Consider the following 25,218-nt stretch of genomic DNA (forward strand, 5'->3'; position numbering starts at 1 on the left):
TTGCTCAGCTTGGACTGTTCACGCAGTGCATCATGGTGTATTTAGTGCCTCCCTGTCTACTGAACTGAGAGGTGAAGCAAAGTCTATATATTTCATCATCATGATAATCTACAACTTATAAAATATTTGTGATTTGTACTGTGATCATTAAAGAACTGGTAAAAATTGCAGTATTGTACAAAAGTCAGATACCACCTTCATTTATATCATTTTTAGTCAAAACTACCACAGAAAAGACATAGTTAACAGAAAATTACACCGAACAAGTATAACTTTTATACTTAGTATTTAGTGTGTCCGCACTTTGCCTTTATTACCAGAGCTGGACGAAGTACACAAACCATGTACTTCAGTTAAAGTAGATCTACTCCAGTACTAATAGAAGTTCCTCCCTTCAGACCTCCACTTGAGTAAAAGTACTAAAGTATTTCCCTTCAAATGTACTTAAGTATAAAGTAAAAGTACTAAAAGAGGAATTCTGGCTCTGATGTCCTGTTATCATTTTTATAACCAGACTGGCTTCATGAACTCATTTCAGGTGAAAGTCCTCCAGCGTCTCTCTTGGTAAACCAGTCTTTTAATAGAACGTCATTAATTAGTGACGCTGACGTCTATTAAAATGATCAGAAGCACAAAACACTGAAGGTAAACAGTTTCCATCAGGGAGAACCGAGTGGCTCTGAAATCACTTTTTACACACAAGCAAAGTTTCAGTTTCAGATTTATTTACAACTTAGTTCCAAGTTTAAGTTGAATAAAAACTGGCTTTAAACTCAGGATCACAGATGAGCTCCTTTACTATGTTGATCTGTAGGCGTCTGTTCATAAACATAAACCAGCCCAAACTCATTTACTATAAAATGAAATGGTGTTTGTAGAAATTCAGAAAAAAGCCGCGTCAGTCTCGACTGCATATGTGGACATATTTCTATATTGAGCTCTATTTACACAAAGTTAGGTTAGTTCATCATTTATGTTGAACAGACTCTCCCAAAGTTTTACGCTGCTGTGCTGACGTTGAACCGCGTGCTGCACTGGGTCGGTATGACCAACAGGTCAAAACCAGCTCTAAACAAAGTGACCGCTGGGCCCTGATTGGTGCTCTGGCTTTGCGCTTCTTTCGTTTTGACATGTTACGTTTTTATACACACAGAAACCAAAAGGAACGACAGATTTCTCAGAATGTAGGAGGAAAAAGTCGGATATTAGACTCTGAAATGTAGTGGAGTGAAAGGAGAAAGTCCCCAGAACGGAGAAACGTCTGTAAAGTAGAGATACATGAAAAAACTACTAAAGTACAGTAAAAAATTACATTTACTTCGTTACTGTTAACCACTGTTAATTACAGCTTCCACTCTTTTAAGGAAACTTGGTTTCAGTTTTTCTAAGAAATCTGCAGGGATATTTTTCCACATCTCCAAAGTTCAGTCTTAGAAATTGGTTGCATTTTCTGCTTCTCATAATCCCAAACGCATTCGGTGATGTTGAGGTCTCTCTGGATGGTCAGCTCATTGTTCTGAGAACACCAGCAGCGTTTTGTTTGATTTGCAACTGTGTCATTTTCCCAGTAACCACTTCTTGACAGCTACACATCTCTTCAGATTCAGTGTTGAGTTGTCTTCTCACAGTGACTGTGACAGGATTTTTTAAGATCTGAAGAGTGGAGCTTGATTCCGTGTGTTTTTTTCCCTTTGACTTTCACCTTGTTTGTGCAAGTGGATTATCTTCTATCTGATCTCATCAGAAATATCTCCTGAAGAAAATAACTTCAACAGGTTTTTCCATTTTGACTGAAAATGACATAAATGAAGGCTGGTCTCTGATTCTTCCAGGCTACTGCATTTGTGTGACTTTGAGGGGGAGAGCACAGGCACAGTTATTTGCCACGACTCCGTAATCCAAGCTGGTACACTCTTTGCTGCAAAGTCATACAGGACCAGGTGATTGAATAGCCTGAAAGGTGATGTCGTTGGCCTTTGTCTTGGGAAACTTTCATGGCAGACTTAACATGTACAAGCGAGGAGCCAAGCCAGGAATGCCATGTGCACCCTTCATGACGGTTTGGGAATATTCATTCCGTGCGTGCATCTCATTAGCGGCCGGTGTTATCACACAAAAACATTCACTCAGACTGCACTTTCCTGAGAGGTGATTACTCACTCAATTCTCGGTGGCAGAGAAGCGCAGAGCCCTGGAAAAGCATGCCAACATCCCACTGTCTTTGTTCCATACGGCTACGGGTCTGCAGCTGTGACTACAGAGCCACAGTGAAAAAAAGAGTAAAGAGATATGAATCTGTCAGCTTTCCCTGAGACTGAGATTTTATCAGTGCTATGCTGCTGTTCTCTCTCCCTCTTTTTTCTCACTCTCTCTCTTTCTCTCTCTCTCTCTTAGTTTGGCAGGACAGAAGTGATTGACAACACACTGAACCCAGACTTTGTGAGGAAGTACATTCTGGACTATTTCTTTGAGGAGAAGCAGAATCTGCGTTTTGACATGTAAGTTAATCCCTTTGATGCCGGCACAGAGGAATCAGCCTCTCAGATGTGCTGGCCCACTTCCTCATGCTGTAGGGAGTCCTCTGTTCATTCTTTCATTCGTTCACTCATTCACTCATTTGTGCATTCTTTCATTCATGTCCTCTCTCCCTCTATCCCTGTTTCTAATTCCCATCTTTCTTTCCGCCCCGACCCCTTTCTCTGCATTTCTTTTTTCCCTTTTCTCTCTTTCTCTCTCTCCCCCTCTCTCCCCAGTTGTTCCCTGTATTTCTCACCTTCTCTTCTCTCAGTTCAATTCAGTTTTTTAAAACAACAAACCAGCTCCAGCACAATATCCCAGTACACCATGCCACCTCATTCTCCCCAGAGATTCTCTCTGTCTGTTTCCTTCCTTTCTGTTCCTCCCTCTGCATGCCCCCCCCCCTCGCTTGCCCCCATTTATCTCCTGCCCACCACTCTGTTCTGTGTTCTTTGTAATTATTAATTGTGTATATCTGTCCTCTTCATCATACGTTGAGGCTGCTGGTTGAATCAGTAAAAAGTCTGCTAAATATTTTAGTCGAGTTTTGTCCTCAATCTTCCAGAAAGTGCTTAACAAAAGAGGCTGACACTCCGTCCCGGATGAATTACACAGTGCTCTTCCATCCTTCCAGCTCACTTTCTTTAGCCTCAATAGCTTTCCCTCAGTTGAAAGGGGAAAGAGCAGAGCCGGCCAGAGGTGCAGGATATAATTGCAAACCTCTGAGAGTTGCCACTGAATCACATTACAGCTCTGTAATGACACTTCTTCTCCTTAACAAGGCAAATATGCACATATGGCCATGTGCCCCCGCGCTACTGAATCCAGCTGCACTTTTTAATATCGTGAGTTATTAATGCTCAACCCACAGGGATTCAACCACTGATATAAAGACTTAATAAGGGAACTTGGATGCCTGAGTAAGGGCATCAGAGTAGATCTGAGGATAGCACAATTTCTCCAAAGTATGGTGCTGTGGCTCTTGCCATTAAGTTTTAATTATAAGCAGGTGAAGCTGTCGTCTGTTTGATTGATGAGAACTGCCAACACTGGGGATTTCCAGTTGGATATTACAGCTAAATACAGCCACTCCATAAGTAATTGGACAGTGAAAAATGTTTGTTTTAGCTCTGCACTGCAAGCCGCTGGATGTGAACTGAAGCACTGAGGTTAAAGTGAAGAACATCAGCTTTAATTTGAAGCTATTTATGTTTGTATTGGGCGAATCATGAAGAAATCATAAGCTTTTGTTTAAATAATGTCAATTTAAACAGACTGCATGATTGTGCTGCAGACTGCATTTGAATAACTGAAGTTGACCCTTGAGCACTGCTAGGGGTTGTGCATCGTCTTTGCACTGCAGCCATTTTTATGTCCTGCTTGTTTCAAGTGCTCCTTGCCTGCAGTCTCGCCTTCAGGGAACAATTGCACAATGGGGTTTTGATTGAGTTCCTAACTTCTCATGTCCAAAAAAAAGCCCTGAGAATGTCCACGGTTGCTTCAGCTGCATGTTTTGTCATCGTCCTGCTGCAAAATAACAGTCCATTCATCAAACCTTGTTGGATCTCAGTAGTAATTTGGATTCTGAACACTTTAAAATTCATCCTGCAGCTTCCCTCAGAGATAGCTGAGCTGGTTTTACTGGCAGCCATATGTGCTATCTTTGAGCAATTCTTTTCATTCTCCAGGATTTTCCCTCATTAAATCACTCTGATACTGGTTAATCTTCATCTCATCTGTCTATACAACTTTGTCCCAGAGCTCAGTGGGTTTTTGTGAAAAGTGCATACCAGAGGTTTACATGCTGTGGTTGACTGAGGTCATGCTGGCATATTTTTTCTCTTTGTGGTGGTCTTTGACGTGTGCATCCTGGAGAGTTTTGCTGGTGCTGATCACACCAATGTATCCCAAAAACAGCCTTTGGGGCCCTGAGCAAGATTTTTTTCTGGGTAGCTCTCCATTTTGCTAGTTGATATACCGGCACTGATAACTATGACCACCACAAGCTGTCTAAATTATGTAAACTTATAACTAGCCATCGTAAAACTGAGTCTGTGTTCGTGGGCTTTTGAGAAGGTGAAACTCAGTCTGAAAACCTTAAGTTTAACTTGTTTTAATAGACAGACCCCAGACTGAATACATTTTGTTGTCCAACTACAAGTTTGTTCTACACAATACATAAAGGTACAATAACCCAGAAGCTGCTTATGATGCTTATTATGTAGAGCCAGCACTGCCCAAATAGTTGGTTTTGTCACACCTGTACTAGGTGCTTATATCTCTTACTGATTTATCCAGTATATGATGGCCTGTTCTATTGGCATTGATGGTGCTTTCATCTACATGTTGAGTGAGATGCAAAAACCACATCTGTAGTCAGTGGATGAAATAATAATGCAACGACACTCAGCTAACCAAGAAACAACTCAGCAGCTAATTGACCTGTCCACGCTCCTTCTCTTGACCTGTTCATACTCTTTTGTAGCTATTGCTGCAAAGTTGGACAAGCTTTACAGAATGTTGGCAAAAATACTTTTCAACCTAATGAGAAGTTGTGCCACAGAACTCACTGTCAGAAGACTTGGATTTAGAAGGGAATTGGAATTTAGCTAATGGAACTGTTTTCCAACGCAGGCGGTGATGTTTATTTTACCTCATTTAATGCATTTTCTGCACATGCAACCCACATCTAAATGCCTAATTTTAGTCTGTTTGACTATGTTTGCATGTCGACTGATCCAAACAAATGTAATTTAATAGTAGAGAAGCGTTTATTTGCTACTGTTGACAGAAGCCATGTTGATTTGCTGTCATACTCTGAACTCAGAGTCTAGAACACCATCCCGACGGGAATTTCAAGTCATTTCCTTTTTTTCCCATTCTGAGCATAAGCATAAGCCTTAATGCAGCATACGTTTTACATAACTACAACAAACTGAACTCTCCTTGTTATTTAGGGGCTCTAAAGATTATTAGGGTGAAGAGGAATTTTGCCAGTGTTCTATAAAGCTTGTCCAACCTAACAACAGTTGCTATGCATTTGTGGGCAGAGCCTTGTTCTGTGGTTCTGTGTTGATATGATGTTTCGCCCAAAACAGAAGTAAATACATTTAAACACAAATAAAGCTACATTTTAACCTCATAGGTGATTTACCCTCGTTTGAGATGTGCAGAAGAAAGAAGACAACTAAACAACTAATTGCTTGTGCAATTATGAAAGGAATGCATTGTATGTGAAGTTTATTAAGACATGATTCATGATGTTTTTCCATCAAGAAGAGAGAAATCAGACATTGGTACAATAACACTTATGGTACACGTTGGACATGTTCAATTTGGATTCCCTTTGATGGACCTGTTAGTGGCACACAGGCTTCATCTCTGCATATAATCCCCATGAATAAATTAAGCAGCTTTGGATGAATGTATTCCCAGTGATCTTATAACATTTAACCATGCAGACAGTGGGGAAATGGTCTTTAATACCATGTATGAATGATCCATGAACGACTCTCTGATTTCAGATATGACATTGACTCCAAAAGTCCAGATCTGGCCAAACATGTAAGTATGCGAGAGCGCTATGCGTGTGTGTTTGTGCTTGCCTGAAGAGGAACCTGAATGCATTTAAGCCCCTCTGCACTTCAGACACTGGACTCATCAGTTTTCACACGCATGTTTTTTTCCATATAACGTTTGGTTTTATGCAAATGACCGTTACATGTTCACATGTTGAAGAATGTCTTTAAATCATGAGCGTAGTGCTTCATACACTATGATTCATGGTTTTTGGATCACTGTCTGTTAACTAATAAGGCACCATCTGCTCACTGCTATTAACCAGTTACTCCTTCTTGATGCCGGTTTATGTGAAGTCGCAGTCCACATCTTTTTATGCGTGCACACTATGCACACATAACGCACAGTGATGTGCAAGTTCATTTCAGCAGGAAATGAAACGCTTCCATATAGAAGTGCAATTATCAAAGCTTTCAGTGCTTGTTTCCTAAGAATATTTGCAGTAGCAAAACAGAGCTGGGTCTTAACTGTTAGATATAAGAGTTCCCAACTCTTAATTGCAGTTTAGAAAGTAATATTTCAAAAGTGGAAGCTTTGATAGTTATTATTTGTCACCCCTGGATATTAATAAAAATATTCGACCCCAGCCAGTGGTTTGCATATCACCAAAACAAGTTCATTTCCATTTTTTTTTCTGTCTGGTTACGATTTATGATTTGGTACTCACATTAATATCTGTAAATGGATTATCAGAGTGGGTGGTTATGCCCCCTGCTCTCTCGCTCGCTTTCTCTCTCTCTCTTCCTTCTCTCTCTCTCTCTTTTTTAGCCCACCATCTTTTGTACCTGACTGCAACAGCCTTGGTTTTTCTTTTCTTTTTTCTTCTTGGTTTATTTTTGTCCTTTTCTGTTACATGATGTACTCTTGTTGTTGTTAATGCTGCTCACTCGCCCGTTCTCCCTCCTGGAAGCCCTCCGAATTCAACGTACGTGTATGCCTTCCTAGACTTTATTAGCTGTACAACGTCTTTCTACGAAAAGCACCACTCTGACTCAGTGTGCTCTCTCTCTTCACTCCATTTGCTGCGCTCCGGATGCGCCTGCGGGGCCCTCTCCCTCTCTCCCTTTATGCCACCCTGTCCTTGCAGGATTTCCTGGGTCAGACCTTCTGCACTCTGGGAGAGATAGTGGGATCGCCAGCCAGTCGTCTGGAAAAGCCTCTGGGGTAAGGAGTTAATGCACTGCACTACAGCTCCCACTTACCTGCTGAACAATGCAAGTGACCGCATCAGACAGACATATGCTTAGATGAAGCCCGGTGGAATGGATGCAGTTGTCATGCCTAAAGCAGGTCTGAGAGAAAGAACAACCAAAGAAAGCGCATAGCCCTGACTTTAAATAGCAATTCATGCATTAGCAGTTTCTGTATACCTGTTCCTCACGTTCATTACGTTATTCTGTAAATAGTCCTAGATGTTCCAGAAATGCATTATGGGGTAATGGTACCCTGTCCTTATGCTAACCTTAATGTACAATCAAGTTACCAGAAAGGATTCTTTGAAGCATTACCACAGAAGGACCACTTTTAGTTCCTCAAGGAACCTTTCAGTTTTGTGATTTCAATTTTAACCAGTCTTTTCAAAGGTTCTCTAGGGGACCAAAAGTGGTTCCTCTCTGTCATTCCTCCAAAGAACATGTTTTAGTAAATTTGTTCTGTATCATTAGGATGACCAGATATTCAGTGGTTCAATACAGCAGAGAGTAGTTCATTACATGGTGAGGATCATACAGCTAGAACTAAATTGGTTAGACTGCATATCTTATCTGACCCCATTATTTTGCATAGAAGATGGTCTACACACCCATTATTTTTAAGCACAGCCACATATTGACTGCAGCAGCAGGCTAATTTGCAGACTCAACAGAAACAGAAAGCTGTGAATAATGCCTCGCAAATAAGATTATGTTTGTTAGGAGAAAGCTAAAAGAAAAAGAACAAATTTAGGTGGGTCTAGGAAGTTGCACAGAGCTGTAGAGTATATTCAGTGGATATAAAAGGTATTTACACCTAGATCTGGTAGTTTTTGTGAAAATATTACGTGCGAACAAGTTCAGACTCCTTCAAATTACACTATATTTCCAAATGTATTCACTCACGCATCCAAATCATTGGAGTCAGGTGTTCCAGTCACTTCCTTGGCCACAGGTGTATAAAGCCGAGCCCCTAGGCCTGCAGACTGCTTCTACAGACATTAGTGAAAGAATGGGTCGCTCTCAGGAGCTCAGAGAATTCCAGCGTGGTACCGTGATCGGACGCCACCTGTGCAGCAAGTCCAGTCGTGAAATTTCCTCACTACTAAATATTCCACAGTCCACTGTCAGTGGGATAATAACAAAGTGGAAGTGACTGGGAATGACAGCAGCTCAGCCACGAAGTGGTCGGCCACGTAAAATGATGCATTGTGCCGAGTGTAAAGTTTGGTGGAGGGGGGATCATGGTGTGGGGGTGTTTTTCAGGAGTTGGGCTCGGCCCCTTAGTTCCAGTGAAAGGAACTCTTAAAGCTTCAGTACCAAGAGATTTTGAACAATTTCATGCTCCCAACTTTGTGGGAACAGTTTGGGGACGGCCCCTTCCTGCTCCATCATGACTGCACACCAGTGCACAAAGCAGGTCCATAAAGACGTGGATGAGCCAGTTTGGTGTGGAAGAACTTGGCTGGCCTGCACAGAGTCTTGACCTCAACCCCACAGAACCCCTTTGGGATGAATTAGAGCGGAGACTGTGAGCCAGGCCTTCTCGTCCAACATCAGTGTCTGACCTCACAAATGCGCTTCTGGAAGAACGGTCAAAAATTGCCATGAACACTCCTAACCCTTGTGGAAAGCCTTCCCAGAAGAGCTGAAGCTGTTATAGCTGCAAAGGGTGGGCCGACATCACATTAAACCCTATGGATTAAGAATGGGATTTCACTGAACTTAATATGCATGTGAGATGAGCGAATACTTTCGGCAACATTATGTATCAAGTGATCTATTGCACACAGTTCAGTATAGGTCATTTCACATGTTGAGATTTGGGCTGTGACTGGGCCTGTCTAAGACACTAATCTCCCTTCCTGAAGTCTTTCCTTGGTTCCTTTGTATGGGGACTTTGGATCATAGCCATGCAGGAAGGAGAAATTCCTCCTTGTCTTCAGCTTTCTGACACAAGTTTTGTGAGAAATGTTTTTCATACAGGGAGACTCATGATACTCCCACCCTCATGCTTCACAGCAGTTGTGGTGTTTAGTTGAACAGCTGTGCTGCTGTTGTTGTTGCACCAAATATATCTTTTAGAATTCAATGAAAAAGCATACTTTTGCATTCTTAAGATTGGTGTAGATGGTCTTATTTGTAAAAAGGTTTTTTGCTATTCCCCATAGTCATGCAGAATATTGTTCTTTATACTGTTGTCACAGCTCTTCCTGGACCATAGCTGTGTTATGAATAGCCACAGGAGCAGCTGATCATGCTGCTTGTTTTTGGATCATGATTTTGAATGTGATTGTGTCACAATTGGCCCCTCCCAGTCCTGTCCATGTGTTCCTGTTATGTTTTGGTTTTGTAGCCCAGCCCCCTTGTTTAGTGACTCCGCCCCTTATTGTTTCCACCTGTGTTCCCGCCTGTCCCTCATTTACCCTGTGATTATTTAAGCCCTGTGTTTGCCACTAGTTGTTGCTGGTCTTTGTTGTTTGTAATGTTTGATCATGCTTGTTTGATTCTGGTTTGTTTGTCATGTCTGACTTTGATCTCTCTGTGTTGGCCATCTGACTTTGGACCGTTATGACCCTGATTTTGGATTTGTCCACAATAAAAGTAGCTTATCTCCGCACATGCGTCTGCAACCTCGCTCCCCGTTACAGACTGGTTAACTCGAACACAGCTACAGTTCCAATGATGAAAGGGTATTATAGGCTTTTCATTTATTTAATTTGTTCATTTTTCCTAATAATGAACTGTTTGTTTTTCTCTCAAATTTTGTTAGTTGCAAGATTCCATTAAAGATGGAAAAAAGATGATTTACCTTAATATCTGAGATTTTATACCACAGGAGTATTTAGACATTTTATTTCATCTGTTTGCATTGCTCTAGTGACTGAGAATGTGAAATAGTATCAACGGTGAAATGATACTTTAAAAATGTCCAGAATTCTTTGTATCTTAAATGTTAATTAAATTTCAAGACTGATAACTTCACACAAATCATTGGAATTTGGGACTATTCCAGTAAATATGTCTAGTCGGGCTATGTCTGGCATATAAACATATATTGACTGGCAAATATCTCAAATGAAGTGCTTGTTGAAGTATCTTGTCTAAAGTAACTAAATCTTGAAGGGAAGTCTCCAAGTTCAAGTCATTTAACATCACGATGGCCAAAACCTGATTACAACTTGCCATCCTCTGTAATTTATGGTCTATTGAAAGGTTCTTTAGGACCAGAAGTAGTTATTTTATGACTTTACTCCAAAAAAGCTTTTCTGGCAGCTTGATCTTTAAAAATACTGTCATAAATATCACATACAAGCATGTATTGATTGTCTCTGTTATATTGACATTAGGGCACTAGCACTGAACGCTTTACATTTAGAAACAGTCATGTTTGTTTTTGGTCAACAGGACTTGGCTTAGCGGTAATGTGGTCTTTGTTATGCTTTTCTTTCCGTTCTGGCTGCTGATGATATCCCTTCAAAGCCTCACCATCTGCAGCCTGTGTTCACACAGCAGATGAGACTAGTCTTGTGTTGCTGGCCAATATTATTTGAACACAACTAGAGGCCTTTCCACTCTGCAATTACTGTCATCAGGACAGATGTGTGTGGTGCTAGCTGCCATACATCTGGTTAAGAAATGCATAAATGCAAATATAATGGACAAGCCATCCCAAAAACGATCCATCGGTTAGTCAGATTGTTGCTGATTGTGCTGGCCTTCCTCCTGACTCAGCCTTTGATTGAGAGAGTAGTTTATTGAAAAGGCATCAGGCAAGTTATACTTCTTGTACTCTTGATTGTAGTTCTGTTATTTTGGCTCCAATAATGGGTGCTTACAAGATGTTTTAGTTAAAGTATGTGCTTGAAAACATTTGAGTTCAGCAGTCTTGTGTTATGCGTACGAATCCAAAATTTTGTAGACACCTGCTCTCCATGCTCATTTTTTCTAAAATGAAGGATGTTAATAAGAGTTTGTGGTGCAGTAAAAGCCTCTTCTGGAAAAAGCTTTACAGTAGATGTTGGAACAGAATTGCTGTCAGGGTTTGTTTGCATCCACCTTCAAGAGCATTAGTGATGTTGGATGATTAGTAGACCACAAATGGCACTCCAACTTAATCCAAAGGTATTGAACAGACCTCCATTAGTTCAGAGAATGCAGTTCTAATGCTCCACTGCTCAATGCTGGGGGGCCTTCCTACCTCTCCAGTCAACACCCTGGGTATGGTAACCTTATACAGCTACTCTATTCGCAGTGCTTATTTATTGAGATTATACAAGCTGCATGTGCTTAATGAGTTCACCTTAAAGTATTTAGTAATTCAGTATTTAGAAATGGTGCATACAGTGTATCTTCATTACTTTTTAAAATTTGTGATATTGTACTATTACCTTACTAATTTCTTATCTATTTTTGATCTTAATTTCTTACCATTTAAATCTCAAGTTCTATTTTTTATCTACTTTTATCTTTTATTCACTGTTATTTTAAATTTTCTTTTAATTTAAAATGATTAAATGTAGTTATTATTTTCTTTGTCATGTCAATCCCTGTTTTTGTAAATGCTTGGCTACATTGAAAATGAAGGTTGCCCTCAATGTACTTCCGAGTCAAAATAAAGGTTGATTGATTGATTGATTGATTGATTGATCTTTGTAGTCTGTGAAATTTAGTCAAATGTATTTATTTGTGATACGGGATCAGGGTTGAAACATGCAGAAATTCCCAATCTAGTTCTTCAAAGCTGTTTGTCACTGTAGGTGTATTCATTCTGAAGTAGAGGTTTTAGTCCCATATAGATTATCTACAGATGTTTAAATGATTAACGTCTCTGGTGGGAATGTGTGATTGCATGCAGTGTGTGAAAGTACATATTGTAACATGGGTTGCGCTTCGAATCCTTTCACCAAGGAGATGAATCTGATTATTGCGAGAGTGTTGAAAGAGCTCAGTCCAAACTTTGTGAAGGATGTGTCTTGTGAATAATGTGTGGAAGTGAATTATCTACTACAGTCATCATATCTTCATTGATCTTCATTCACAGTATAATGTCGCTTTAGCATTTGAGAGATAAACATTCAGGTGGACCTTCTTTATGAGCATGTGTGTTTCATGTGAATACATAAAGGCATATGATACTGGCTGAACAATTCCAGTGATGTCCACCCAACATCTCTGGCTTTTAAATGATTGTTTCAGGTTTTGCAGGGTGACTCGCAGCAAAGCTTTAAGAAATAATCTGGTGGAATGCTGTTTATTATCATCTGTTTGGCTGCACCTCCCTTTAATCCATAATCCATACCGAAGTGCATGTCCCATATCAGTGTCCCAGAGTCTCTCTCCTACCTTTGTATGTGTTATTTAGGTGTAGTTGACCAGGTAATGTTAAAATATGTATGCCTATCTATCCCTATGTATAGCATGGAGTACTTTTTCCTTAAATGTGTTTAAATGTTTGTAACCATGATACAAAAAGACTATGTTCAGTCATTCTAAATAGAATGAAAGAACCTGGTAGTTAGTTGTAAATTTACATAGAAGCAGTAGAAGCCATCTGTGTCATGTATCTTTAAGAAATCATCAACAGAGAAAGAACGTTTTCAAAATGCAGTATTTTGCTAGAGTGCCTCAATCAAAGCACAGGTTTACGGAGTAAGTGCCTCAGTGGTGGTTTACTGAAATAATGCTTTTTGACGTCTGACTGAAAGGTTTCAAAACACTTTCGTTTCAAAGTCTCAAATATGACATAACACTGCAAATGGTTCTAAAACACACCACAAATCTCTCTCATGAACCTGCACGTGTGCAAGGCTGTGCTTCATTCGTTTAGGGACAGCTTGATTGCCACCAATCGAGCTGTCACCTTTACTTTTAACTCTTAAAAGCTATCATTGTTCTGCTATGAGTTATGTTACACAATTATTTCTTGTAATGATATAATTGATATCATGACATGATATATAATATAATAATATAATTTCAAATAATTTCTCCATGTTTCATTGACATAAGAGTGAGAAATAGGCCCATCAAACATTTGAACAGTTATGATTAGTCTTAGTGTATTGAGTAGGTCATTGTGATTATGTGCAGTTCTTGACTTGCTCAAATCTGAACTTAAAGAATCTAGATTTCTTTTCCATTTTAATGCCCCTGCATTTTGTTCTAGCCATAACAGTGTATAAAATAAGCTTCACTGGAGTATAATTATTAATTTCTCTATAGCTCACTGACATTACTTTTAACTTGTCTCATCTTGCCTGCAATCATGTCACTTGTGCCTGTGTAGTAAAGTTCAGTTCAGTGTTCCACTGATTTGCTACATCCATGATGTACAATTGGGGCATTTAAAGCTCAAGGTAATAACTAGTCTCAGTGAGAGCAACAGTGGTTGTCTGTTCCAACCCCTCCATGACTTTAGGCTTCTCGTTATCATGCAGCTTCTGCATTCTTAATACAGTGTGGCCTCTTGAGTGTAACTATGTCAAGTTGTTCAATGTTGCCTGAGTGGCATTAAAAATGCACTTTGACAGCCCTAGCAAGAAATTATTAATGTAAAATTACATCATGTTTTGTTATTACCAGAATGATCCACGACTTTTAAACCATTTCTTAAAGTCAATCTGAAATCAAAATGATCTTTGTCATTCATGTCCCTGATCATATGAAGCACAATCCATCATGTTATGCCATCTAAAGCCCAGAAAACCCTTCAAGACATATGTTTTGAAGTTTTCATCATGGTTGAAAAAGTACTGAAAATACCTACTTCAGCAAGAGTACTGTAGCTTTAGTACAAGTAAAACCATTAATAAAGTAAATCACTCCACTGAGAGGAGCTCTGGTACCATGTACACTTATGAACATCCTTGTGTTCGAACTTGGTGTTTGTTATGGACAATCCATGCCTGGCACAGAAGTCCAATAACAATTCCCCATTCGGGTTTAGATCGGGCAGGCCGTTCTTCCCAATCACGCCTCCAGGTCTCCCAGTCATTGCATGAGCATTGAAGTCCCCCAGTAAGACTATGGAGTCTGTAGGCATGACCGTTTCCAGAACCCCGCCCACTCGCTCCAAGAAGGCTGAACACTCTGACCTGTTGTTTGATGCATAAAAACACACAACAGTCAAAGTTTTCCTCTCTGCGATTTTAATTTGTATTGAGGTGACCCTCTCGTCCACTGGGTAAAGGTAGGTGCTGAGGTGTCAACTGATCACCATCTGGAAAACTGATGGTCAGACCTGGTAGGCCCAAGCAAATAGTGAGGGTGTGCTGGGAACGACTGTTGGAGGCCCCTGTTCGGAATGATTTCAACTACCACCTCCGGGAGAGCTTTTCTCATGTCCCGGGGGAGGTAGGGGACATGGAGTCTGAATGGACCCTGTTCAAAACCTCCATTGTGGAAGCTGCCAGAAACTCTGACTCCAAATGAAGATGTTTTTGGTCGGTGGGAGGAGCACTTTGAAGAATTCCTTAATCCGGGAGACATGCCTCCCTCACAGCAGTCAGGGCCTGAAGCCTCTGGTGGGTCAAGCTCCATTTCCATGGGGTACCGGGGCTGCTACTCCAGGCCATTTGATCTCTGTGCTCCTTGACTGAGAACTGTGTTTGTAAACTCAGCATTAAGTCGGACCCTGTGGCATGCCCACTCCAGGTAAGGGGAGCGGACTTGCCCCAGGTGGAGGAGTTTAAGTATCTCGGGGTCTTGTTTACAAGTGATGGGAAGAGGGATGGTGAGATCGGCCGTAGGCTGGGACAGGCATCAGCAGTAATTCGGTCACTGTACCGGACTGTAGTGGTGAAGAGGAGCTGAGCCATAAGGCAAAGTGCTCTGTTTACTGGTCAGTCTACATCCCGACCCTCCTCTATGGTCATGAGCTGTAGGTAATGACTGAAAGAATGAGATGGTGAATATAAACGACGGAAATGAGCCTCTTCGTCGGGTGGCAGGCTACACTCTATTTGATAGGGTGAGGAGCTCAGCCAACCGGGAGGAGCTGGGAGTAGAGCCGCTACTCCTCCACTTTGAGAGGGGCCAGCTGAGGTGGTTCGGGCATCTGATTCGGATGCCCCCTGGACACCTCCTGGTGGGGGTGTACCAGGCACAGCCTACCGGGATAAGACCCCGGGGTTGTTCTAGGACCCACTGGAGGGATTACATCTCCAAGTTGCCCTGGGAGTGGCTTGGGTTCCCTTGGAATGAGCTGGACGAAGGTGCAGGGGACAGGGCCATCTGGGATTCTCTGCTCTCCCAACTGCTATCGTGACCCTATCTGGATTAAGCGGTTAACGACGATGATGATGATGAGTCCACTGAGAGTAGATAAGTCGTTTATTGGAAAGGTTTACCTGTAATGACTTAATTAACTTGGCTACATAAAAAAATTATCTATACAAAAAGCTACGTATAATATTATGTACTGATTATTTACACATCCTTCTGTAAACATGTAAGACAAAAGGCACATTACACTACATACATTTCATGATTACGTTATTAAAAAGCTACATATATTATTTGTTTACAACAAAGTAGTTTAGAATTCCTGGAAGGTGAAGTTTGTTATTGTTTAATAAAGCCTACTTTTCGGTTTGGACTGGATTGCAGATTTCTTGACAGGTTGTTTACTAAGTGAATAAAATAGTTTTTAGTGACAGCCCTACTGACCTTTTGCTTTATGCAACCTCTTTTTGTTTGAATGCTTTCCTACTTCTGCTTTTCTTTTCTTTCTTGCTTTAGCAGTGCAAGCTGTTGTACTGTGCCTGTGTAACTTTCTGTGCCTTTTCTATGATCTTAGCCATTATCTTTCAGCTGCACATGTGCACTGCAATGCATGTGGGCAGGTCATGAGGGAGGTAGGTAGTCAGGCAGGTAGGCCATCCAGTCATTTCATTTGGTCCAAATGAAATGATTTGACAGGGTTTTTACAATTACAATTACAAAAGTTAATGATCTTTTATTGTCAGAACTTGATTTATTGGTTGCTTTTGGGATGTAAGATTACTTCAAGAAATATAACAGAAACGTCTGTGAAATAAATCACCTACTGCACCTTTAACTAAAGTAACTAACAGGCACTTTAACAATAAAACACAGGCAACAGCTTGTAACCTTAATTAATGTATATTCTAATCCATATTCTAAATTAAGAAGAGTAAAAGAAAACAGTAAAAATAGTGAGTTAACAAACTGTTTGCATGCTTTCTCAGAGTGCAAGATGCATTTGAAAACAAATTAAGATGACAAACTGGATTAAAGGTGTTTTGTTTTGTGTACTGGTAATGTTATCCTCTCTAATTTATATCCTCTGATATATAATATCCTCTGACATCTCTGATCTCATCAGGGCTAAGCCTTTTTAGGACTAGGAGCTGGGCACAGTGTGCTTTGGCTTTCAGACATGAATCTTTTGAACTGAACCAGGTTTTTTTCTAATAGGTTTATGAGCTGAAATGCGCATCTGTTTTTGCTCTGTAACTGTTATTTGCAGTTAAAGTACTTTATTAGAAATTAAAACAAGCAAAAGTACTTGAGATGTAATTCCTTGCTTTTCACTGCTGGTTTTGATCACATCACCCTGCACAAGTGGGCAGGGAAAAGTCATTTAGGCCAATGATATCTAGTTTCACCTCCCAATCCCACCTCCTTCGTTGAGGAGAAATGCTCAGCTAGCTCAGAGACCCACCCTAATCCTGTTTTTCACTAGTACATAATGGCGTGGGAGGAAAATGCATTTTGATGTTGACTTTAAGGGTTAACTGTATACTGTCACTATCGTAATGACACCATGCATCTCTGAAATTATAACTTAACAGGAGAATGAAAAATCATTCATAAAGGTTTTTGATTAGGCAGCAGTGCTATGCAGGTTGTGACGGCGAGTGACTGTCTGTGCTCAGAGATCCTGTGGAAAGGGCTATTCTCTTCCACTCTGCAACGCGAGAAATCCTCCCATGCATTGGAGTGAGTGATGGGGGATTGAGGGGGGCATCGAGAAAGAGTGGAGGAATGCTTTCTCACTGATGAGCTCTGATGGAGAGTCTGCAGACTGGCAGGGCTGCGGGGGAAGTTTAAGAGCTTTGCAAGGGATTTCATTCTGGGCTCCTCACCTCTCTGTGTGTGTGTGTGAGCTGGAGATGCAGGCTCGTCTGTGCACACTGTTTGTTTGTTTGCCTGTGTGTGAGTGAGGGAGAGAGATTGAGGCGAACAGGGGGGCACCAGGAGGTGTGTGAAATCTGTTAGCTGTGGCTAAATGAGTCTTCCTTCGCTCCGAGCTCACAGAATGACCTGCTTTAGAAGAGCGTACTGTATCTGTCACACTCCTCCACCATCTCACAACAGCAGCTCCATCCACATTCTCTCACCCTGTCTTTGATGCTCTTTTCTTTCATATTGCTGGGTTTCGCCTCATACATCACATCTTTCATTGCGGCATGTGCAAAGTTTGGACGCCCTTCCTGTTGTAAAGTCTTAGAATTCGCTTGTTAGGCCTTAATTGACTGCAGACAAGGAAGAAGACCATAACAGACATTGCTTCTATCTTGCAATTTCCCATTGTCTGAAGTGTCATTAAGAAGTGGTAGTTAAGGGGAAATGTGGAAGTCAAGGCATAATATGAAAAACCAAGAAAACTCACATAGAACTGCTCGTATGCTGCCCAGAAATGTAAAGCAAAACCCCCTTATGAGCGCAAAGGACCTGCAGGACACAGAATACATTTAGAATATATCTTAATAAAGCAGATAGGAAAAAGTCTGCTGGTGTACTTGATATGTAATTCACACTGTTTCTCTCTGTTACTGGTTGGCAGTTTTTTTCGTGCAATTCTTATGTCGATATATTTCATTAAAAAATTCACTTATTTAAATGAAGTTAAAATTCTCAACATTACTTTGGCTCTGTGAAACAAACAATTCACCAAATCCCATAACAAGATCTTGCAAATTTGACTATAAAGTGGGTAGCTATGTGATTTTGTCACGCATTCAGCTTGTCGAGTGAACTCCAACTCCCAGAACACCCTGGGAGATCATGTGACTCCGGACTCAGGTACACGCACCTATCTGCGCTCACAATCCCCAGACTTTTGAGGAATGTCACCTGTGCCTCGTTAGAGCAGAGCGTTTAAGCCCGGCTCTGCCAGTCGGTCAGTGCTCGTCCAGTCGGTCAGGGCGAGGTGGTGTTTTCTCTAAAACCTACTGAGCGCAGTCTTCTTGCTGTTGAAGTCTCACCGTGGTTTTGACCGTGTGGCATCGTGTTTAGACGTGTGCGTCTGCCGCCTTTCCCTTTGGTGCTTTTGCTGGTTGTGTGGACTTGTTATCGGACGTTTGTCTGCTCCTTTGTGTTTTGACCCTTTTTATTTCCTTGTCTGCTAGCTGGACGAATCGTCTACCCTTTCATCCGCGAGCGTCTGGGTTTCAGTCACATCGCAACAGATTTTCAGTTACTAGAGGTAACTTGCCAAAAACCATCTGCACAAGTCCAGTCCAACACAGATATTAAGCTTCTCACTGGTAAAGTCCACTACTGAGGAAACTTCACTTCCATCATCTCTTTAAAGAGTTCACTAATGCTCAGCTCGATAACTGGATCATCAGTTTGGCTCATCAGTCTGCTCAGGCTAATATATTTATATATATTTAAATGGTGTCCAGGAATGTCCTATAAATGTAAATGGTAACTGTATTCCAAAATGTAACTTGGACTGAATACAGATCCTTCTGTGTTCTGAATACGTGTTTGCAATTCTTGGATTCCGTTACATCCCAAAACTGTGCATTGCTTGAACAAATATGATCTTCATGAAAAAGTCATAAGGAGGTAGCCTCACTTCCTCATCATGAAAGTCGATGTTTGGTGCATCCAAAACAACATCTACATCGGCAAGATGCATTTTTGAAACAAGTGCTGTAGACTGATGAAGTAAAAATGGAACTCTTTGGTTCACCAAAGTTACTTTATACAGTCCACCGACTTGTGCATCATTGGGAATCTGTGAGTACATCTCAGACATGACGGCCTAAGAATATTGCCGACCTTTTGCCTCGTCACAAAACATAAGTCGTGCACTTCAGTAGAACGAGAGATTTACAGCATGAATGTGTTGTTCACTGAAGCTGCTGATCAGTCCTGCCCCACATTTAGGAGGTGTCTTTGGACCGTTCCTCTACGCAAAACTGGTGTACTTTCTAAATATTTTGGGGGTCCTTACTTGCGCTGTAAAGCCATAGCATTTTAATCTGATTGGTCATAACTGTTATTTGGCTACTTGAAGTACTCTGATTTATTCATTTGTTTTTGGTGCTTTTTAGCTGTGGTTTTGTCTACGGTAACCTGACACCTGCAGTCAGTGATTTCAGTGTTTTTCTTGTGGTATACTCATGAGAACAGAAGAATCGATTGCATGAGATGCCTGTAGTTGCTTATTTGTCAGCCAAGGGTTCTTGGTCTACAGGCAGATCTTGCGCTGATCTGTATAGCATGTTCAGGTCTATGAAGAGTAGCAGTGGTGCTGGATTTGTAACCATTTGACCAGCCTGTGAAAATTGTGAAATTTTAGCTCAATTCCCATCTAAATAATCACACTGAACAATTTAATTGTCTTTTTTGTTTCATTGTATTAAAATGCCCATATCATGGAAAACTGAGTTTGATGTAGAATGTAAACCCAGTTTGTAGTCCATCTGTTTCTCTGCATAGTTTGTTTGCCCCCTTTTCTCCCCTGTAGTGATGTGGTGGTGGTGTGTTAGTGTATGTTATGCTGTTAGGTCAGAGACGGTAGTGCTGTTGGAGTTTTTAAACAGGATGTCCACTCACTGTTCACTCTAATGGACACACCTTGTTAGTCCAGCTTATAGATGTAAAGTCAGAGATGACAGCTCATGTTTTGCTGTACAGTTTGCGTTAGTCATCTTCTAGTCTAGATATTTTTGGTTGGTGGACTGTTCTCAGTCTAACAGTCACACTGAGGTGTTTAAAAACTCCAGCATCACTGCTGTGTCTGTATCTCAGCCAGTCAGAAAGCATTTATGTATATTAGTCTTGAAGGCAGAGCATCAAAAACAGGCTGTGAAACGTAGGATGCCAGCTCTTTAAAGCACAAGCCTAAAGTTGATTGATTAGCAATCTAATATGCATTAAGTACTGGGTGTACTTATTGTCTATATATTGTGGCTCCCAACTGAGGACAGACTCAAATAAACAAACATTAGTCATCACTAATGTACCTCAATCCAAAGGATATATGCTCACCCAGTTCACATTCTGTTTGCTGTGACATAAACATATGATTGTGAAAGCTAACGACTGTGGAAAATAACTGCAGTCGGCTCAGATTATTGCAATCAGGTGATGCAATCACTGTGACAGGCATAATCAGCCCCCAACGCCCCCCCTACCCCCCCCCCCCCCAACAAAAAAAAACTGGAAAATAACTTGAGTTGGTTTCAATGTACATGGCTTGATATCTCCCTCTGTCTCCTAGTCACCATAGTCTCAAACACAAGCTAAGGCTCACTCACTGTAAGTCTTCCACACAGATCTGGCCCCTGTGGGCAGTCAGAAATTTGTTCAAATTTACTATACAGCCAAAAATACGGCTTTACCAACAGAAAACGAGCAGCTCCTCGGCTGAACGATGTCCCCAGTGGGGCAGCGGTGACCACTGCCTGAGGCTTGTGATATAAACCGGCAGCCAACGGAAGCTCAAATAAAGCCCCCGTTTATCTGTCTGCTGCATCTATCTGCACTCTCAAAGTAAAGATTTTAAAGGGGTTCTTTGGGGTTTTGCCACAGATTAACTATTTTGAGTTCCTTAAAGAACCTTTCAGTGGACGCCTCTTTAAAGAACCATTTTTGCAAATGAGACGTGTAAATGAGAAGAACCATCTTAAGAAACCTTCAGTGTAACCAGTCTCTACTAACTAAAGGTGGTGCACTGGTGAAAGTGGTGAAAGTTGGTGAAGCAGATTGTGTTTTTGTATATATAGCCGTAAATATATATACACAACCTCCACCCTCCAAACAAATAGGGGGCAAGTATCAACAGAAGCTTGTTGTGTCCCTCACATAAGAAACTGCCCAGTCCCTCCTCCTCCCTCTTCACTCCTTCCCTGTTTACTTACCAGTCTAGAAGAAACATTGCAAGTTCAGCATCAACCTTTATCCTTTCTTTCGCCAAGAGCTGGAAAGCAACGCTGATGTTAACACTAGTTTTGCTTCTTTTCTTTGCTGCCGAATGTGTTTTTTTGCCTGAAGCAGGTGGTGCTAGTGATAATGGTTGGTTGCCAAGAGCTTCAGCCATTGTTTACTTGATTTGCATTTCCTTTCATTGGCTGTCCTCAAGTGGTCTAACCTGGAGCAATACCTGGTTGACAAGAGGTTAGAGTACACCCTCAGGGCAGCGCTACGTCTTTATCCTCTCATGTTGGACTGATGGCAGACTTGACGTTGCAGTGACTCACTATCGCCTGTTGAGGAACAAAGTGGTATCACGAGACAGGATGTAGCTGGTTAGCACGCCAACATCAGTAGATATCTCTGCAACACTTTACAAAGTCATCTTTCACATAATGTCAAGCCTGTTAAATCTCACATTCTGTTGGAAATTTTACTGTCGGAATCTTTTAAACTAAAAATCTTACAAATCGCACATCGTAATGTCATTGGGATGTCGACCACTTCGATTCTGAGAAGGGTCTTGCAGCGTCCTGGAGCTGGGCATTGTGTCTAAACTAGGGTAGCTTAGCTTGCTGCATGTACTGTTGTAATAGTCAGTGCTTTAATATAAAGGTGCCTATAACTGAATTTCATTTGAGATACATTTCGAAGGCACAGCGTTGCGTCACAGTGCTGCCAGAATACCGACAGCCGTTAGCATTGCTGTTAGCGGCTCTTCACACAGGGAAGAAGTCTTTTGAGAAAGCTAAGGGTATTGCACTTCCAGAGGAAAATTTTGTTGCTCAAATGTTGCTCTTTGGTGGCTCAGGAGACTGAATAGTGATCCTCCTGATGATTTCGTAGGAGGAACAGCTTCAGACAAAAGGAGACGTAACAGAGATGCAGGAGAGAGAAAAGAGAGATGAGCGTTAATTTGCAGGTAATCATGGGTGTTACTGACAAATCTCAGCTCAGCTTTATTGCCACATCTGAGATTACTGAGGTCTTTTGCTCAGGAGAAATAGGAACAGGAGGAGAGCCAAACTGTAGAGATATTAAGGAGATCTTTTAATTTTTTTAAACAGAATGTGGTATTTTTCATGAATTAAATATGAAATGCAATTTTAGGTGTCAGTTTAAAAATACTGCACTTCATGTGCTTCTGCAGGCAGTGACTATTGTTACCAAAGTGATAATTAACTTGAAATCATGTCGGAATAAAGAAAATGACTTAAATAAAAGTAAATAAGTTCTTTATTGGGAACATTTTCGAGTTATTACTTCAAGTTAACTACTTTAAGCCATTTGCCTCACAGACAGAAGCTCTGAAGTAGAAAAAGCTTCAAAGTTTCTTATCTTGAATTATAACCTATATTAGTTAGACCCTTAAAATCCCAGACTTATTACATACTAAGACTTATTATACAGTAACTACAGGGACTCAATGCAAAGCTATGTTGTAGCAAAACCTTAGGTCCAACGGTGGGCCCTGGCCCAGGGGTTGCATGACCTAACAGACACATTAAAAGCAGGTTATTCTAAATGCTGGAGAACAAACCAGTGAGAACAGCAGTGTGCGCTCCTACCTATATGGCTTGAAACGCCCTGTGGAAAGTAACATCCAGCTCCAGGATGCAGTGGAACCTTATTGTACGTCTTCACCAGTTGCCACTGTTATCGGTTAGACTTTACCAGTGGAGGGCCAAGTCTATAAAAATGCCTAACCGTTTGAGTTTCAGCAGCTTTTCTTGTAGTGTTTTGCGATTCTGCATGTTTTTCATACGTCTAGGCAGGTCAAAGCCACACCTAAACCGACTGGAACAGCTGATTCAAATCACCCTCTTTACCAAATGCCACTATTCTAGAGGTTCCCTCAGTGATCTTTATTGTTTAAGCCATTTGTTCAAGGAAGGTATGAAATAAGATATGAAATAATGTGTCTGTTAGAGAAGACTGCCTTTATTCCCTGTTAGCGAGTCCAGAGCACATGAGAATGACTTTCATGCAGACGCTGTTCATGCAGGAATCGAGATCTTCTAATTTTTTTCCTCAGAAGATGCAAAAACCTTGTTCTTTCAGCAGAGCTCAATAATTCACCACAACCACAGTGCTGTCATTCTGCATCTGTCCCAACACAAGATGTCTTCGGCGTTTTCCGTCCCGCCTCGCTGCTGTGGATTTTTATTCTGTGTCTGATCGTGTTTATGTCTGTTTTCAGGGAATTATGAATCTCAAGCTAGAGTTTTGGCCCTTGTTTCCACACATGACTTCAAGCGTTTGACGATAAAAAAGGTGCTTGACAGCTACACTATTGTCTGATTTGCCTCAGGAATAAAAGAGGCAGATCAGAAATAGACTTCTTGTTGTTGTGGTTCTTGTTGGTGTCTTCTCAAGGCTAAATGATCCCAATTTACATTTTCATCTAACTATAGCTTGAGCCACTCGTTCTCCTCCTATTTGGGTAAACAAACTCACACTGGGCTCAGTAGGAGTTAGATTTCTAGATGTTTCCCTCAAGTAGAGGATATTGGAGCTGTGGTAACCTTAACACTAATTTGCAGCTTTGGTGCAGTTCTACCTGCTCTGCCTCGTGTATCTTGCCTCCCAGTGGTATTGATTTAGCTCTGACTGAGTTTCTATCCAAGAGCTAAGCTTTGAACAAGAGGGAGCAGAATACAGCCCCGGGACGTGTCTCTGCATATTTAAACAGTCCTGCATGTTATAGTTCAAATCTACGTACTACGTTTGTACTGTAGATTAAACACTATGACTATGGTGATGTCATTAATAAAGGTTTAAGTTTAGTATTTTAAAGCATCCATTTCTTATTGTTTTGACACACTGTCATGTCAACGTTGAATAGGACAGGTATTCTTTAGCTCCGGGCAGCCGTTATGTTGGGTAGCAGTGAGAGAAGTGGGCGAGCAAAAGGCATTTTGTCTTATCTGAACTTCAGACGCTGCACATTTTCCCACAGTAGACTGAAATCACAGAAGTTTGTTTTTGACTAGGGGCTGTTTGAATTCTTTATAGAAGATTTTTTTCCACATTTAAATGATGTCCAAGGAGAGCTACAGATGGACGAGGGTTTATTCCAGCAGTGCAGCCACACAAAACCACAGCGATGTGTTGAAGGCACACCGAATGGCCGCATGTATGTGAACACCCATCCTAATTTCTGAGTTCAGGTGTTTCACACACACCTATTGTTAACATGCAATGTCATTAGACAAACATTGACAGAGGAACGGGTCAGTATTTAAATACGTCACTGTCCTAGGATGCCTCCTTTGCTATGAGACAGAAATTTCTGCCCTGTTAGATCTGCCCCAGTCAACTGTAAGTTCAATTATTTTAAAACGGAAGTGTTGAGGCAGCAATTTTCTGTTGCATCACTCACTACAGAGTTCCACACTGCACCTGGAAGCAGGAGGGACTATGGTCTGGGGCTGTTTCAGTGTTTGTGCTTAATTCCAATTAAAGATAATGTTAATGCTACAAAGACATTTGAGACAATTATACTTTTCCAACTTTCTGGCAAGTTTAAAGGCATTTCCTGTTCCAACATTAGTGTCTGACTTCACAACAGTACTCACACACAAAGCCTTCTCAGAAGAGTTAAGGTTATAGTGGTGAAGAATGGGGTCGACTCCTTGTTAATGTCCACAAAGTTCATATAGTTGTGATTGTCAGGTGTCTACATATTTGTGGCCATGAAGTATACTTGACTTAAATATGTACATCATTTCTATATGAATAAGATGTATTGTTT

General features: G+C 41.0%; 1 protein-coding gene across 2 annotated transcripts in view; it reads left to right on the forward strand.

The window, feature by feature from the left end:
- Positions 1–25,218, forward strand: part of cpne5a (copine Va) — a 149,819-nt gene that overhangs the window by 37,105 nt on the left and 87,496 nt on the right. The window contains exons 4-7 of one of the 2 annotated variants that reach the window (XM_017685275.2): positions 2,395–2,498; positions 6,042–6,081; positions 7,007–7,021; positions 7,184–7,260. In XM_017685275.2, coding sequence (XP_017540764.1) covers positions 2,395–2,498; positions 6,042–6,081; positions 7,007–7,021; positions 7,184–7,260 — 236 coding nt within the window. The remainder of the gene's footprint in view (positions 1–2,394; positions 2,499–6,041; positions 6,082–7,006; positions 7,022–7,183; positions 7,261–25,218) is intronic. The other variant, XM_037535639.1, reaches the window with a different exon arrangement.

Source organism: Pygocentrus nattereri, chromosome 28 (assembly GCF_015220715.1).
Source record: "Pygocentrus nattereri isolate fPygNat1 chromosome 28, fPygNat1.pri, whole genome shotgun sequence".
Classification (NCBI taxonomy): Eukaryota; Metazoa; Chordata; class Actinopteri; order Characiformes; family Serrasalmidae; genus Pygocentrus; species Pygocentrus nattereri.